Genomic DNA, 17780 nt, shown 5'->3' with positions numbered 1-17780 from the left:
GCATGGGTTGCCTCTCATTAATTTTGCTTGAGGCATGATGAATTCTTTTTTGATTTGTAAATTCAAGTCACAGTGTTTTTGTTTTGCTGTTAAAATTTCTGCACATTCTTTTTGTTCCATTTATTCTGTATTCTTTTCTTGAGAATTATTATTTTTTGGTTGGACCTGTCTCTCTGCTCTCTCTATTCTAGCATTTTATCTCATCATTTCATCTTTCATGTTATTGTCTTTTACATTCTGGAAGAATTAAAAATATCCTTCTCTATCAAGGGTTTCATTTTCTTATGTGACTACTGGCCCATTATGACAAAGGCAAATATGATTCTTTCCATCATGTCAATAGCTTTTGGGCAGTATTTTCTTACACTAGCCAGCAACCATTTCATTTTTCCTATTTTTCGGTTTGCAATTGTTTTTAAAAGATCTATTACTGAGAACATAGGATATATCTTAAAAATTATATTTAATTTCCTCTCATACATATGTTCTTATACATATATACATATTTATACTATTCATCCTTGCCTTCAATGTAGTGCCATATTCAATTATTTTTCACAGAATCCATATAATATAAATATATACTTTTCTGTTTACTCATCCTTGAATGGGGAGCTACCCATGACAATTAGAACTGGTGTCATGAACACTTGATTCTCCTTACTGTGCTATGTCCCCTCTTTTAGATTTACATCAAAAAAGAGGCTTGGTGGACACAGAACCTACACAATTTCTAATGTCTAAGTGGATGAGCTTTTATTACTCCTCCTGCTTAGTTATTTATAAATAAAAAACTTATTCTAGAGAATCTGAGGCTGTCTATTGTTTGACTATATATAGCATACATGAAAATGTATACCCTCCTTATATATTCAGAGCTACAAAGCACCAGCTTTTCCTGCCTCTGCTCTCTAGATTACATTGCTTTATACTTGTCCTTCCTAGGTTTTTCAGAATACAACACAATTTTAGTCTCTAAATTGATTTATAAGAAGTATTAATGATACTCAAATGAGGAAATGGTTGCAAAAAAGATACTGGCAGTGGAATCTTTTTGTAAAGTAGAGATAGTTGCTAATTTTTAGGTAGTGCATGCTCCGGGCCTCTGAACTAGAAGCAGATAGTGGTAGTAGTTCAGATCCCTCTCCAATTTATTTCTGAATCACACTTTGTAGACCATTACTTGTGTTTTTCATTTAAGTTCCATCAGTACTTTAACTAGAAGAAATTCCTTATAGCCTGGGCAAGTGGTTAAATATGATCCTTAATAGCTGTATGTTTTCATCGATTGTTAGTAGACATGGGAGTTAAATAAAATACACATTGAATTTAATCCATATGAGAACAATTTTATTAGATACTAATATTAATGCAAAAATTTAAAAACACTGTAAGAAAACCGAAACACTTTAGAATTCTCCACTCATACCCTTTATACCTTGGGATTTGATATTTATCTTAGAAACATAATAGTTCATATACCCAGAAATACAGATTTCCCTTTTGTTCCTTCCTAGTCTAGTTCAGTGGGATAATTTTGACGTTACGTGGTTTTGCTTTTTTGACTTTAGAACTTAATTCTCTTTTTTTTCTTTTTTAAAATTACAGATGGGGTCTCGCCATATTGCCAGGCTGGCCTCAAACTCCTGGCTCAAGTGATCCTCCCACCTTGGCCTCCCAAAGTGCTGGGGTTCAGGTGTGAGTTACCACACGTGGCCTAAAACTTGTTTCTGTGTGAGATGTTACTGCTGAATTAGGGAATGATGGCCCTAATTAGTATCATATTTATCTAGTTACCTCTATATTGGTCTGTTTCGTATTTATTCATTTTTGTATTTGATTTGACAGAGTATGTAGGCTGTGGCTTACAGTCAATGAGTAATTTCTGGTAAACAGTACTTCACAGCAGTTAGACTTGTGCTTTGAACTCTGCATAAGGTTTCTATTTTATGGAATAGATTTGTTGCTTCAAGATAGTTTTGACATCTGAAATTCTTACTTTCGGATATCCTCAATTAACATTTATAAAGTTGTAATCATTAGAGTTTTAAAAATGAGTTTTACACTTATAAAAACAACTACCCTTCCAAAGAATATTTCCACCTTTCTATTTTAAAAGTCACCAAGATTTTTGGTACTAGAGAAAATTTGCATTGGAAGTAAAAAAAGGCTAATGTTTCAAATGTCATTCACTAATATTTTAATATTAGTAATATGTTCTAGGAAAAGATTGTTTTGTGATGTAGAACAACATTTGTATATTAAGATTTCCATGTTATTATACAAATGCACTATAAATAAAAATAGATAATTTGCCACATAGTAATACATACATATTAAAGCATTTCTACAGCATTATACAGTTCTAGAAAACTACAGAAGTGGTTTTGGAGTTTCTGTCTCTGAGTGGGGCATCATTTTGTATTGAGGGTCACTAAATCACCTAAAGAAAAATATTGAGTACAAAATGCATAGAACATTTAACCTTAAAAAATAAAAATGAGAAACACAAAATTCTACATAATTGTCTTGTGTTTCAGTTTTGACTTTGGAAGTCTATTTTTTTTTTGTCTCTAACAAAAGAGGAATTGGCAATTATTATTTTTTTTAAATTTTAGAGATACACATGGTCCCAGACTCTGTTGCCCAGACTAGAATGCAATGGCGTGATCATAGCTCACTGTAACCTTGAACCTTTGGGCTCAAGTGATCAGCCTGCCTCAGCCTCCTGAGTAGTTAGCACTATAGGGGTGCACCACCATGCCCGGCTAGTTTTTAAAATTTTTATTTTGTAGAGGCAGGGTCTCACTATGGTCTCAAACTCCTGGCTTCAAGCAACCCTCCTACCTTGGCCTCCCAAAGTGCTGGGATTACGGGCATGAGCCACCACACTTGGCCAGAATTGGTAATCTTTATATGACTATATTGAAGAGTAAGATGCCAGTTTCTCTGTACAATTTTTGATGTTACCTAATCACAGATCTAAGAAAATTTAGAGAAATATATACTCTTAAGCTAGAAGAATTAAATTTTAAGAATGTTTAACATTAACATCCTTTGGAAATTTCTCCTATCCAAATACCACCCACCACTCCGTCCTCTATTCAAATTATTCAGTTTGTATAATTGTATAAATTATACAATTTCCATCACTTGTGATATAGCTCTCTCTCAGTAACTGAAAATAACTATCACTTACATAATATGGCATATCAATATCAGCCATTTCTGCAGAAGTATATTTGGAGTAAATGTTAATGACAGAAGAAGTTTGTTTTAGATATTCTAACAATACTAAAAATGAAGCCTCTGTAAGTAATGTTTAGTAACACTATAGGTTTTGACAATATGTCAAAATTATTGTTTTATTTCATGTTTGGTGTATAGTGGTAAAGTCAATGAAGGGATGCAGTGAGTGGTAATGGCGGTGAGTGGTAATGGGGTGAAGGGACACAAGAAGATCGGGAGGTTCCTTAAAGTAGACTGTCTTGGTATTGAGTTCAACACATAGGATGGGCCAGAACATAAATATGAGTGTGAAATAGCTAATATCCATTATTTTAATGCAAAGACTATGCCTATCTTCCTCACCAAAGTACACTGTATACAGAATTAATATTACCATCTCAACAGTTGCTCTTTACTGCAGATAAAGTTCATTTCCTTAAAGGGATGATGCAAGAGTTTCAAGAAACTTGTTCATGAGGGAATAGGAAGAATTCCCTGCTACATAGTAGATGGTCAAAATATATTGAGGATATACATGGGTATAACTAGATTATCATTCTTTGGCCTGAATCTGACTAAGAAGGCATGAATATGATTCCCAAACTGGAAGAGGAGATCATTAATTGTTTTAATCTCCCCATAAATGTCACATGTCATCAACATAGATAATAAAAACCAGAGTACTGTATATTAAATATCTAGAATAGGCAAATTCATATAGATAAAATGTAGATTAGAGGTTTCCAGGGACTAGGGGTTGGGAAGAAGCACAAAGGAGGAGTTTTTGCTTAATGGGTGCAGAGTTTCAACCTGGGGTGAGGAAAAGGTTTGGAAACAATGGTGATGGTTGCATAGCATTGTGAAAGTAATTAATGCCACTGAATTGCACACTTAACAATGGTTGAAATAGAAAAATTTTAAGTTGCATATGTTACCACAACAAATAAAAAAAGACCATTATAGTTAATTTAGAATTATGTTTCCTTCACACGAAAGAATTTGCTAATTCTGTACTTCTGATCACAAATATGACGTAAATATCCAAAATTGTTCCTTTCTAGAAGAGAAAGTTGGAAAACTTGAAATACAATGGAAGAAATACAAAGTAAAAAGTCAAAACAAACTTCTTACTTTAATTGGTTCAGGCTGCATCACAGGCACAGGCATACTGATGGCACTTGGAGCATAAAGCTGGTGATATGTTGCTTGAACTCCATGATCAGAATAAGGCTATTACAAAAAAAGAGAGAAAAAATATCACCTTTCATTTATTAATTCAAAATATTTACTCAGCATTTACAATATACTAATCATCTAGCTATACAATGTAGAAACAGTTAAAAACACATTCCCTTATGTTTAATTTTATAATCTGATGAGTTAATATAATGAATTAACTTATAATCTGATGAGGGAAATAGTAATCAGAATGATCATAAGTTCTATAGACACATATAGGGATACAATAGGCAAGGGAAGAGATTATGTAAATGTAGTTATGGCTTGTCCAGCAGATGGTGGTACCATTCACTGGAATATAGAAGACAAGGAAAGCTCAGTACTCATGTAATTGTATGTGAGGGGTTGGAGAGAAGCAGTTATTTTTGTGATATACAAAATTTGTGGTATTTGTAGGAATTCTAGTAAAGGTATACTGTTGATAGATGTGGCTCTAGACCAGCACTGTCAAATAGAAACATAATGTGAGCTACATATGTTATTTAAAATTTTCCCAGTGTCATGTTAGAAAAGTAAAAAAAAAAAGTTGAATTAATTTTTAGTAATGTCTTTTATTTAAACTAATACATATTAAATATTATCATATAAAAGTACAATCAATATAAACATTAGCAAGATGTTTTACATTCTTTCTTCATGCTGTGTCTTGAAAACCCAGTATGTATTTTACACTTAGGGGACATCTCAATTCGGTCTTACCACATTTCAAGTGCTCAATTGCCACATGTGGCTAGTGGCTATTGTAGTGGATAGTGCAGTCTAAAACTCAGGAGTGAGACTGGGGCTAGATATATGGCTATGGATGATAACATCAGAGTGAGTATATGTGGTGAAAGAATGGAGAACCAAATATGAAATCTGCTTAAAAAGGAAAACAAAAGGAGGTAAAAGCATTGCCAGAAGAGAGTAGTATTATGGAAACCAAGGGTAGGAAGAGTTTTAGAGAGTAGGTACAATGTCTCTGGGAGGTCAAATAAGATAAAAAGAAAGGAAAGTTTGTGTCGGTTAGAAAGTCATTGAGGACCTTTACCCAGCGCAGCCTCAGCAGAAAGGTAATGAAGTAGACTTCAGCAGGTGAGGAGTGAATGGGTAATGAAGTAGCAGAAATTCTGAATGTAAACTACTTTTTCTAGAAGCTTGGCTTTGAAAAGTAGCAGAAAATTAGGGAATTGGTGGGAGTGTGTGTCACAGGATAATATTGCCTCTTACAAGGTGCTGGGCATTATACAAAGAACCTTGTATACCATATCTCTAGTCTTCACATCAATCCTGCAAAATAGTTTTTCCTGATGTCCTCATTTTACAAATAAATTATGAAAGCAGGACTATGAAGGGTTAAGCAATTCCTCAAAGTAACACAGTTAGTAAGTGGTGAAGCTGTAAACCAATGGAGAGAAGAAGACTTCAAATACAATAGAGAAAAAGAACAGTAGATGGAATGAGGTCCCTGAGGAGGAGGGAATTGATAGCATCTAGACTGCAAGAGGTAGAAATAACCTTGGACAAGACTGAATGTCACTAAATAAATATAAGAAGCTAAGGATGAGTTAGGATATAGGTAAGTTTGTGTTTCAGGGGTTGGAGCTTGAGTTGGTTTTCACAAATTGGTTCTTACTTACTCTGCAAAAGAGAAGGTAAAGCTATATTCTCAGAATGACATGGGCAGGTGGTGGAGTGGGTGCAATCTGGTAGTACTGAGGACTTGGCAAAAGTTTAAAATAATCATTGAAATAAGTGAGTGAAGATGGTAACTTTTTTTTAAAAAAAGGAAATCTGACTATAACACTCACAAGAAAAGTCCTGAAGTTCTTAATTTTAGGGAAAAAAACACTTCAACTGTAAACCATCCCACTCTATTCATTAAGTTATATATTAGTCAGACCATACCCGCTACTAGAAACAATATCAAAACAAAAACATGCAAATATTTTGTATGGAAATACCACACAAAGTACAAGTTATAAGGTAATGATGAGCAATATTTTCAGAAAGGCTTTATTAGATTCCATTAAATAGTGCATATATTCTGATGGTAAGTATCTGATATCAGGAATTAAAAATACGATTTAATGCCGAAAGAGATTCTGACAAAAAAATCAAATGTAAAAGCATTCTTATCTCACTACCTGCTCCTTGCAAACCAGAAAACAACAAAAAGAACAAAATATAGATTTTTAAAATGCCATCATCAATTAAAGAAGAAAATGCCTATGACTCCCAAACTATACACAATGTAGAAAGTCTGCCAAGTGCTGTGCAAGTTGGACCAACATAAGGGAGGATTCTGAAGCCTCCTCAGGCTTCAGAAAGGATAAAGATTTCCCTAGAGGTTGATGTTCTGGAAGACCTCCTCAGAGATACTTTAGAGTCTTGAGTGCAGAAGTATGTACTGGTCAGGGTGAGGTAGAAGCACAAAATATCTCCACAGAGACCCTATTAACAATTAGGATAATAATTAAAATAATTAATAATCCTGACTTAATAACAGGGGAGGCAGAACTGATGGATACATCATGTTTCTACAATTTTTCTTGTCTACTATCTAGCCTGAGGAATACTACTGCTGGAGGTGAAGCAGGGGGAAAGTGGCAAAGGAAGTAGCAATTGCCACATCCCAATACAGAACCCCTGTGATAAAAAGGGCTTTACAAGGAACAAAAATGATCTCTGGCAAGGATGTGGAGGAAAGGGAATCCTTGTACACTGCTGGTGGGAATGTATACACTACTGTGTATACACATCGAAAGGAAATGAAGTGAGTATGTTAAAGAGATATCTGCATTTCCATGTTCACTCCAGCATTATTCATAATAGTCAAGATATGGAACCAACCTTAGGCTCCATCAATCGGTGAATGGATAAAGAAAATGTAGTATCTATATACACAATGGAATACTGTTCAGCCTTAACAAAGAAGGAGATCCTGTCATTTATGACAACATGGATGAACCTGGAGGACATTATGCTAAGTGAAATAAGCCAAGCACAGAAAGACAAATACTACATGATTTCATTTAATGTAGAACGTGAAAAAGTCGAACTCATAGAAGCAGAGAGAAGAATGGTGGTTGCCAGGGGCTGGGGATGGGGAGTGAGATGGGAGATGTTGGTCAAAGGGTATAGAGTGTCAGTTCTAAAGGAAGAATATGCCCTGGAGATCTACTGTATAGCATGACTATAGTTAATAATAACGTATTATATACTTGAAAATTGCTAAGACTTAAGGTACCTTCAATGTTCTCACTGCAAACAAAAAAAAAAAGGATAACCATGTGAGGTGATGGATGAGCTTGATTGGGGTAATCATTTCACAATGTGTACATATATCCAACCATCATGCTATACACTGTAAATGTATACCATTTTTCGTTATTTACAATTTAGTAAAGTTGAGGAAGAAAAGAAAAAAGCAACCATAAAAAAATAGGTGGGGCAGGCCGGGGCGCAGTGGCTCACGCCTGTAATCCCAGCACTTTGGGAGGCTGAGGTGGGTGGATCATGCGGTCAGGAGATGGAGACCATCCTGGCTAACATGATGAAACCCCATTTCTACTAAAATTACAAAAAATTAGCTGGACTTGGTGGCACATGCCTGTAGTCCCAGTTACTTGGGAGGCTGAGGCAGGGGAATCACTTGAACCCAGGAGGCAGAGGTTGCAGTGAGCCGAGATTGTGCCACTGCACTCCAGCCTGTGTGACAGAGTGAGAGTCCATCTCAAAACAAAACAAACAAACAAACAAACAAACAAACAAACAAAAATGGAGGGGAATGAAACAAACAATAAAGAAATCCTAGTAAAAGTATTGATAGTAAATATTAAGATGCAACTGTGGAAATTATTGTTTCAGAACAAAATTGTGTATTACAAAAGTAATAAAACAATGGACTTAAATTGGGAGGTAAATGCTAATTTCATAATCTTTCATGACACTGATTTAAAACATACTATGCCCATGGTACTGGTACAAAAACAGACACAGATCAATGGGACAGGATAGAGAATTCAAATAAGACCACACATATCTACAACCATCTGATCTTGAACAAACCTGATAAAAAAAAGCAATGGGGAAAGGATTCCCTGTTTAATAAATGGTGCTGGGGAGGTCCAGGGCAATATGGCCAAACAGGAACAACTGTGGTCTGCAGCTTCCAGTGAGACCAGTGCAGAAGGCGGGTGATTTCTGCATTTCCAACTGAGGTACCCAGCTCATCTTACTGGGACTGGTTAGACAGTGGGTGCAGCCCACGGAGGGTGAGCAGGAGCAGGGTGGGGTGCTGCCTCACTGAGGAAGCACAAGGAGTCAGGGAACTCCCTTCCCCAGCCAAGGGAAGCCATGAGGGACGGTGATATCTGACCCAGATACTACACTTTTCCCATGGCTTTTGCACCCGCAGACCAGGAGATCCCCTTGGGTGCCTACACCACCAGGGCCCTGGGTTTCAAGCACAGAACTGGGTGGCCATTTGGGCAGACACTGAGCTAGCTACAGGGTGTTTTTTGGTTCGTACCCCAGTGGTGCCTGGAACCCCAGAGAGACAGAACTGTTCATCCCCTGGAAAGGGAGCTGAAGTCAGGAGCCAAGTTGTCTTGCTGAGCAGATCCCACTTCCACAGAGCCCAGCAAGCTGAGACCCACTGGCTTGAAATTCTTGCTGCCAGCACAGCAGACTGAGTCAACCTGGGACACTCGAGCTTGGTGTGGGGGAGGGGTATCCACCATTACTGAGGCTTGAGTAGGTGGTTTTCCACTCACAGTGTAAATAAAGCCACCAGGAAGTTTGGAGTAGGCGGAACCCACCTCAGCACCACAAAGCTACTGTAGCCAGACTGCCTCTCTAGATTCCTCCTCTCTGGGCAGGGCATCTCTGAAAGAAAGGCAGCAGCCCCAGTCAGGGGCTTATAGGTAAAACTCCCATCTCCCTGGGACAAAACACCTGGGGGAAATGGCAGCTGTGAGTGCAGCTTCAGCAGACTTAAATGTTCCTGCCTGCCAGCTCTGAAGAGAGCAATGGATCTCCCAGCACAGTGCTCGGGGACAGAATGCCTCCTCAAGTGAGTCCCTGACACCTGTGCCTCCTGACTGGGAGACACCTCCCAGCAGGGGTTGACAGACACCTCATACAGGAGAGCGCCAGTTGGCATCTGGTGGGTGTCCCTCTGGGATGAAGCTTCCAGAGGAAGGAGCAGGCTGCAATCTTTGCTGTTCTGCAGCTTCTGCTGGTGGTACCCAGGCAAAGAGGGTCTGGGGTGGACCTCCAACAAAATCCAGAAGACCTGCAGCAGAGGGACCTGACTCTTAGAGGGAAAACTAACAAACAGAAAGCAATAACACCAACATCAACAAAAACGACGTCCACGCAAAAACCCCATCTGAAGGTCATCAGCATCAAAGATCAAAGGTAGATAAATCCACAAAGATGAGGAATAACCAGCACAAAAAGGTTGAAAATTCCAAAAACCAGAATGCCTCTTCCCCTTCAAAGGATCACAACTCCTCGCCAGCAAGGGAACAAAACTGGACGGAGAATGAGTTTGATGAATTGACAGAAGTAGGCTTCAGAGGGCGGTAATAAACTCTTCTGAGCTAAAGGAGCATGTTTTAACCCAGTGCAAGGAGGCTAAGAACCTTGATACAAGGTTACAGGAACTGCTAACTAGAATAACCAGTTTAGAGAAGAACATAAGTGATGTGATGGAACTGAAAAACACAGCATGAGAACTTTGTGAAGCATACACAAGTATCAATAGCCGAATTGATCAAGCAGAAGAAAGGATATCAGAGATGAAAGATCAGCTTAATGAAATAAAGTGTGAAGACAATATTACAGAAAAAAGAATGAAAAGGAATGAACAAAGCCTCCAAGAAATATGGGACTATGTGAAAAGACCAAACCTACATTTGATTGGTGTACCAAAAAGTGATGCGGGGAATGGAACCAAGTTGGAAATTATCCAACTTGGATATTATCCAGGAGAACTTCCTCAACCTAGCAAGACAGGCCAACATTCAGAAAATACAGAGACCACCACAAAGATACTCCTTGAGAAGAGCAATCCGAAGACACTTAATCGTCAGATTCACCAAGGTTGAAATGAAGGGAAAAATGTTAAGAGCAGCCAGACAGAAAGGTCAGGTTATCCGCAAAGGGAAACCCACCAAACTAACAGCGGATCTCTCTGCAGAAACCCTACAAGCTAGAAGAGAGTAGGGGCCAATATTCAACATTCCTAAAGAAAAGAATTTTCAACCCAGAATTTCATATCCAGCCAAACTAAGCTTCAAGTGAAGGAGAAATAAAATCCTTCACAGACAAGCAAATGCTGAGAGGCTTTGTCACCACCAGGCCTGCCTTCTAAGAGCTCCTGAAGGAAGCACTAAATATGGAAAGGAAAAACCAGTACCAGTGACTGCAAAAACATACCAAAATGAAAAAACCATCAACACTATGAAGAAACTGCATCAACTAATGTGCAAAATAACCAGCTAGATTCATAATGATAGGATGAAATTCACACATAACAATATTAACTTTAAATTTACATGGCCTAAATGCCCCAATTAAAAGACACAGACTGGCAAATTGGATAAAGAGTCAAGACCCTTTGGTGTGTTGTATTCAGGAGACCCATCTCATGTGCAAAGACACACATAGGCTCAAAATAAAGGGATGAAGGAATATTTACCAAGCAAATGGAAAGCAAAAGCAAAAAAAAAAAAAAAAAAAAAAAAAGCAGGGATTGCAATCCTAGTCTCTCGTAAAACAGACTTTAAACCAACAAAGATCAAAAAGACAAAGAAGGGCATTACATAATGGTAAAGGGATCAATGCAATGAGAAGAGCTAATTATCCTAAATCTATATATGCAGCCAATACAGGAGCACCCAGATTCATAAAGCAAGTTCTTAGAGACCTACAAATAGACTTAGACTCCCACACAATCATAGTTGGAGACTTTAACACCCCACTGTCAATATTAGATCAAAGAGACAGAAATTTAACAAGGATATTCAGGACTTGAACTCAGCTCTGGACCAAGCAGCCCTAATAGACATCTACAGAACTCTCCACCCCAAATCAACAGAATATACACTCTTCTCAGCACCACATAGCACTTATTGTAAAATTGACCACATAATTGGAAGTAAAACACTCCTCAGCAAATGCTAAAGAATGGAAATCATAACAAACAGTGTCTCAGACCACAGTGCAATCAAATTAGAATGCAGGATTAAGAAACTCACTCAAAACCACACAACTACATGGAAACTGAACAACCTGCTCCTGAATGACTACTGGATAAATTACGAAATTAAGGCAGAAATAAATAGGTTCTTTGAAATCAATGAGAACAAAGACGCAACGTACCAGAATCTCTGGGACACAGTTAAAGCAGTGTTTAGAGAGAAATTTATAGCACTAAATACATGCAGGAGAAAGTGGGAAAGATCTAAAATTGACACCCTAATATCACAATTAAAAGAACTAGAGAAGCAAGAGCAAACAAATTCGAAAGCTAGCAGAAGACAAGAAATAACTAAGATTAGAGCAGAACTGAAGGAGACAGAGACACGAAAAACCCTTCAAAAAAATCAATGAATCCAAGAGCTGGTTTTTTGAAAAGATTAAGAAAATAGATAGACCACTAGCCAGCCTAATAAAGAAGAAAAGAGAGAAGAATCAAATAGATACAATAAAAAATGAAAAAGGGGATATCACCACTGATCCCACAGAAATACAAATTATCATCAGAGAATACTATAAATACCTCTACACAAATAAACTAGAAAATCTGGAAGAAATGGATAGATTCCTAGACACATACACCCTCCCTCCCAAGACTAAACCAGGAACAAGTCAAATCCCTGAATAGACCAATAACAAGTTCTGAAATTGAGGCAGTAATTAATAGCCTACTAAACAAAAAAGTCCAGGACCGGACAGATTCACAGCTGAATTCTACCAGAGGTACAAAGAGGAGCTAGTACCATTCCTTCTGAAACCATTTCAAACAATAGAAAAAGAGGGACTCCTTCCTAACTCATTTTATGAGGCTAGCATCATCCTGATACCAAAACCTGCCAGAAACACAACAAAAAAAGAAAATTTCAGGCCAACATCCCTGATGAACATTGATGTGAAAATTCTCAATAAAATACTGGCAAACTGAATCCAGCAGCACATCAAATATCTTATCCAGCACCATCAAGTTGGTTTCATCCCTGGGATGGAAGGCTGGTTCAACATATGCAAATCAGTAAATGTAACCCATCACATAAACAGAACCAACAACAAAAACCACATAATTATCTCAATAGACGCAGAAAAGGCCTTCAAAAAAATTCAACACCGTTTCAGGCTAAAAACACTTAATAAACTAGGTATTGACAGAACACATCTCAAAATAATAAGAGCTATTTATGACAAACCCATAGCCAATATCATACTGAATGAGCAAAAGCTGGAAGCATTCCCTTTGAAAACTGGCACAAATCAAGAGTGTCCTCTCTCATCACTCCTATTCAACATAGTATTGGACGCTTTGGCCAGGGCAATCAGGTAAGAGAAAGAAATAAAGGGTATTCAATTAGGAAAAGAGGAGGTCAAATTGTCTCTGTTTGCAGATGACATGATTGTATATTTAGAAAGCCCCATCATCTCAGCCCCAAATCTCCTTAAGCTAATAAGCAACTTCAGCAAAGTCTCAAGATACAAAATCAATGTGCAAAAATCACAAGCATTCCTATACACCAATAACAGACAAACAGAGAGCCAAATCCTGAGTGAACTCCCATTCACAATTGCTACAAAGAGAATAAAATACCTAGGAATCCAACTTACAAGGGATGTGAAGGACCTCTTCAAGGAGAACTACAAACCACTGCTCAAGGAAATAAGAGAGGACACAAACAAATGGAAAAACATTCCATGATCATGGGTAGGAAGAATCAATATTATGAAAATGGTCATATTGCTCAAAGTAATTTATAGATTCAATGTTATTCCTGTCAGGCTACCATTGACTTCCTTCACAGAATTAGAAAAAACTAGTTTAAATTTCATATGGAACCAAAAAACAGACCGTATAGCCAAGACAATCCTAAGCAGAAAGAACAAAGCTGGAGGCATCACGGTACCTGACTTCAAACTATACTACAAGGCTACAGTAACCAAAACAGCATGGTACTGGTACCAAAACAGAGATATAGACCGATGGAACAGAACAGAGACCTCAGAAATAACATCACACATCTACAACCATATGATCTTTGACAAACCTGACAAAAATAAGCAATGAGGAAATGATTCCCTACTTAATAAATGGTGTTGAGAAAACTGGCTAGCCATATGCACAAAACTGAAATTGGACCACTTCCTTACACCTTATACAAAAATTAACTCAAGATGGATTAATGACTTAAATGTAAGAATTAAAACCATAAAAACCGTAGAAGAAATCCTAGGTAATACCATTCAGGACATAGGCATGACTAAAACACTAAAAGCAATGGCAACAAAAGCCAAAACTGACAAATGGTGTCTAATTAAACTAAAGAGCTTCTGCACAGCAAAAGAGACTACATCAGAGTGGACAGGCAACCTGTGGAATGGGAGACAATTTTTGCCATTTATCCATCTGACAACAGGCTAATATCTAGAATCTACACGGAGCTTAAACAAATTTATAAGAAAAAAAACCCCATCAAAAAGTGGGTGAAGGATATGAATAGACACGTCTCAAAAGAAGACATTTATGTGGCCAACAAACATATGAAAAAAAGCTCATTATCACTGGTCATTAGAGAAATGCAAATCAAAACCACAATGAGATACCATCTCATGCCAGTTAGCATGGCGAGCGTTAAAAAGTCAGGAAACAACAGATGCTGGAGAGGATGTGGAGAAATAGGAATGCTTTTACACTGTTGGTGGGAGTGTAAATTAGTTCAACCATTGTGGAAGACAGTGTGGCGATTCCTCAAGGATCTAGAACCAGAAATATCATTTGACCCAGTAATCCCATTACTGGATATATATCGAAAGTTTTATAAATCATTATTCTATAAAGACACATGCACATGTATGTTTATTGCAGCACTATTTACAATAGCAAAGACTTGGAACCAACCCAAATGCCCATCAATGATAGACTGGATAAAGAAAATGTGACACATATACTATGGATTACTATGCAGCCATAAAAAAGAATGAATTCATGTCCTTTGCAGGCACATGGATGAAGCTGGAAACCATCATTTTCAGCAAACACACGAACAGAAAACCAAACACTGATGCTCTCACTCATAAGTGGGAGTTGAACAATGAGAACACATGGACATAGGGAGGGGAACATCACACACTAGGGCCTATTGGTGGGGGGAGGCAAGGGGAGGGATAGCATTAGGAGAAATACCTAATGTAGATGATGGGTTGATGGGTGCAGTAAACCACCATGGCACATGCACACCTATGTAACAAACCTGCACGTTCTGCATATGTATCCCAGATCACGAAGTATAATAACAAAAAAATGGTCCTGGGAAAACTGTGTAGCCATATATAGAAAATTGAAACTGGACCCCTTCCTTACACCTTATACAAAAATTAACTCAAGATGGATTAAAGACTTAAGGGTAAAACCCAAACTACAAAAACCATAGAAGGACTAGGTGTGGTGGCTCATGCCTGTAATCCGAGCACTTTGGAAGGCCGAGGTGGGCAGATCACGAGGTCAGGAGATCGAGACCATCCTGGCTAACATGGTGAAACCCCGTCTCCACTAAAAATACGAAAAAATTAGCTGGCTGGGTGAGGTGGCACGTGCCTGTAGTTCCAGCTACTCAGGAGGCTGAGGCAGGAGAATTGCTTGAACCTGGGAGGTGGAGGTTGCAGTGAGCTGAGATCACGCCATTGCACTTTAGTCTGGGCGATGGAGCGAGACTCAGTCTCAAAAAAAACCAAAACACACACACACACACACACACACACACACACACACATCATAGAAGAAAATATAGGCAATACCATTCATTCAGGACTTAGGCACAGGCAAAGACTTCATGATGAAAACATCAAAAGCAATTGCAACTAAAGCAAAAATTGACAAATGGGTTTTAATTAACTAAAGAGCTTCTGCCCAGCAAAAGAAATTATCATCAGAGTCAAGAGACAACCTACAGAATGGGAGAAAATTTTTGCAATCTATCCATCTGACAAAAGTCCAATATCCAGAATGTAAAAGGAACTTAAACAAATTCACAAGAAAAAAACAAAGAACCTCATTAAAAAGTCAGCAAAGGACATGAACAGACACTTCTCAAAAAAGACATTTATCCAGCCAACAAACATAAAAAAAGCTCAACATCACTGATCATTGGAGAAATGCTAATCAATACCACAATGAGATACCATCTCACACCAGTCAGAATGGCGATGGTTAAAAAGTCAAGAAACAACAGATGCTGGTGAGGCTGTGGAGAAATAGGAATGCTTTTTTACACTGTTGGTGGAAACGTAAATTAGTTCAACCATTGTGGAAGACAGTGTGGTGATTCCTCAAAGACCTAGGGGCAGAAATATCATTTGACCCAGCAATCCCATTACTGGGCATATACCTAAAGAAATATAAATCATTTCATTATAAAGATACATGCATGTATATGTTCATTGCAGCACTATTCACAATAGCAAAGACATGGAATCGACACAAATGCTCATCTGTGATAGACTGGATAAAGAAAATATGGTACATATACACCATGGAATGCTATGCAGCCATAAAAAGGAACGAGATCATGTCCTTTGCTGGAAGGAGCTGGAAGCCATTATCCTCAGCAAACTATCATAGGAACAGAAAACGAAACACCGCACATTCTCACTTGTAAGTGGGAGCTGAACAATGAGAACACATGGACACAGGGAGGGGAACAACACACAGTGGGACCTGTCGGGGGCTGGGGAAGGGAGAGCATCAGGAAAAATAGCTAATGCGTGCCAGGCTTAACACCTAGGGGATGGGCTGATAGATGCGGAAAACCAATATGGCACAGGTTTACCTAGGTAATAAACCTGCACATCCTACACATATATACTGGAACTTAAAATAATATAAAATAAATAAAATATAAAATAAAACATACCATGCACAGTTCCTGGCACACAGATGGTGAAGCTATAAGTAATGGATCAGAAATATAATTTAAAGATGCTGAAGAGGATATTAAAATTTGTAATTATAAATTTAATTTACATTTTTGTAGGAAGAATTTTTTTAGAGATTTTTTTCTTCTTCATCTTAATTATATGCTTTTGACTATTAGAATGTTAGTAACAATACAGATTGACAGGCAAAATAAGAGTGCAGAGTATTTGGAATTCTACTATTTCAAAAAGAACAAATCAAAGATTAGCACAGTGGAGTGAATGATTGATTTGGGGAACGGTTCAGAACTAGTTAGTGAAAAAGTCTAAGATGATGCATTCTTAGCTATAAGAAAGGGGAAGAGATTTGAATAAATCAACAAAACAAGATGAAGCAGTTTCAATGAGGGTCGTGAACAAATTTAAAAAAGAAAAAGAAATAAATATTAACATGAGGTAGTTATAGATCAATTACTTTAAGACTAATACATACCTCTGGAACTGAAGTTTCCATCAGAGACAGTGGAGGAGGAACACATCCACCATCCTGTGCAATTTCCACTGGTTGATAAATAACCTCAGAAGGTTGCAGGTATAAGAAGGGAGCAGAAGAGGCAGGAGGCTAAAACACAAAACCACATTTCTAATTCAAATACGATTACTTATTTCCGTTAAACCAAATGACTTAGCCAACAGATGAGAGAAGTATTTGTTTTATATTTTACTAAATTTTTTTTAGGAATAGCATAGAAGTATCTCAGCAACGGATCAGAAACTAATCTGTTATAAATTCCAATTGTGTAGATGTAAATAATCTTATCACTGGTAAGCACTAATACTTCTTAATGACTCAGAACCTCATATATAAATTCAGATAATAATTATGGTTATATTAATATCACCAGTAAAGGTTGTAATAAAGTGACCTATGGTATTTAAATTGACATAAATGTCTGCTCTCAGCTCTGTGACTTCTAAAGGAAGTGGGAAAATGTCATTAAACAATTTTTTGGTGAAGTACTGTTTGTCACCAAAAGTTGGAAAATAGAATACTTATTTAGGAATGGAATAAGAACTGAAGCCAAATCCAAGTGAAGCTGGAAAAATGCTAAATTTTCAAATAATACTAATAGTAAAAAAGAGTAAGTTTCATGTTTATACAGTACACA

General features: G+C 37.4%; 1 protein-coding gene across 4 annotated transcripts in view; it reads right to left on the bottom strand.

The window, feature by feature from the left end:
• Nucleotides 1-17780, bottom strand: part of BOLL (boule homolog, RNA binding protein) — a 66115-nt gene that overhangs the window by 10835 nt on the left and 37500 nt on the right. For 3 of the 4 annotated variants that reach the window (XM_033230744.1, XM_033230746.1, XM_033230747.1), the window contains exons 9-10: nucleotides 17105-17233; nucleotides 4360-4458 (exon numbers count right to left, since the gene is read on the bottom strand). In XM_033230744.1, the coding sequence (XP_033086635.1) occupies nucleotides 4360-4458; nucleotides 17105-17233 (228 nt within the window). Of the gene's footprint in view, nucleotides 1-4359; nucleotides 4459-16610; nucleotides 16643-17104; nucleotides 17234-17780 lie in introns of all 4 variants that reach the window. The other variant, XM_033230745.1, reaches the window with a different exon arrangement.

Source organism: Trachypithecus francoisi, unplaced genomic scaffold, assembly GCF_009764315.1.
Source record: "Trachypithecus francoisi isolate TF-2019V2 unplaced genomic scaffold, Tfra_2.0 Lachesis_group13, whole genome shotgun sequence".
Lineage (NCBI taxonomy): Eukaryota > Metazoa > Chordata > Mammalia > Primates > Cercopithecidae > Trachypithecus > Trachypithecus francoisi.
This window is presented reverse-complemented; position numbering and strand designations above follow the sequence as displayed.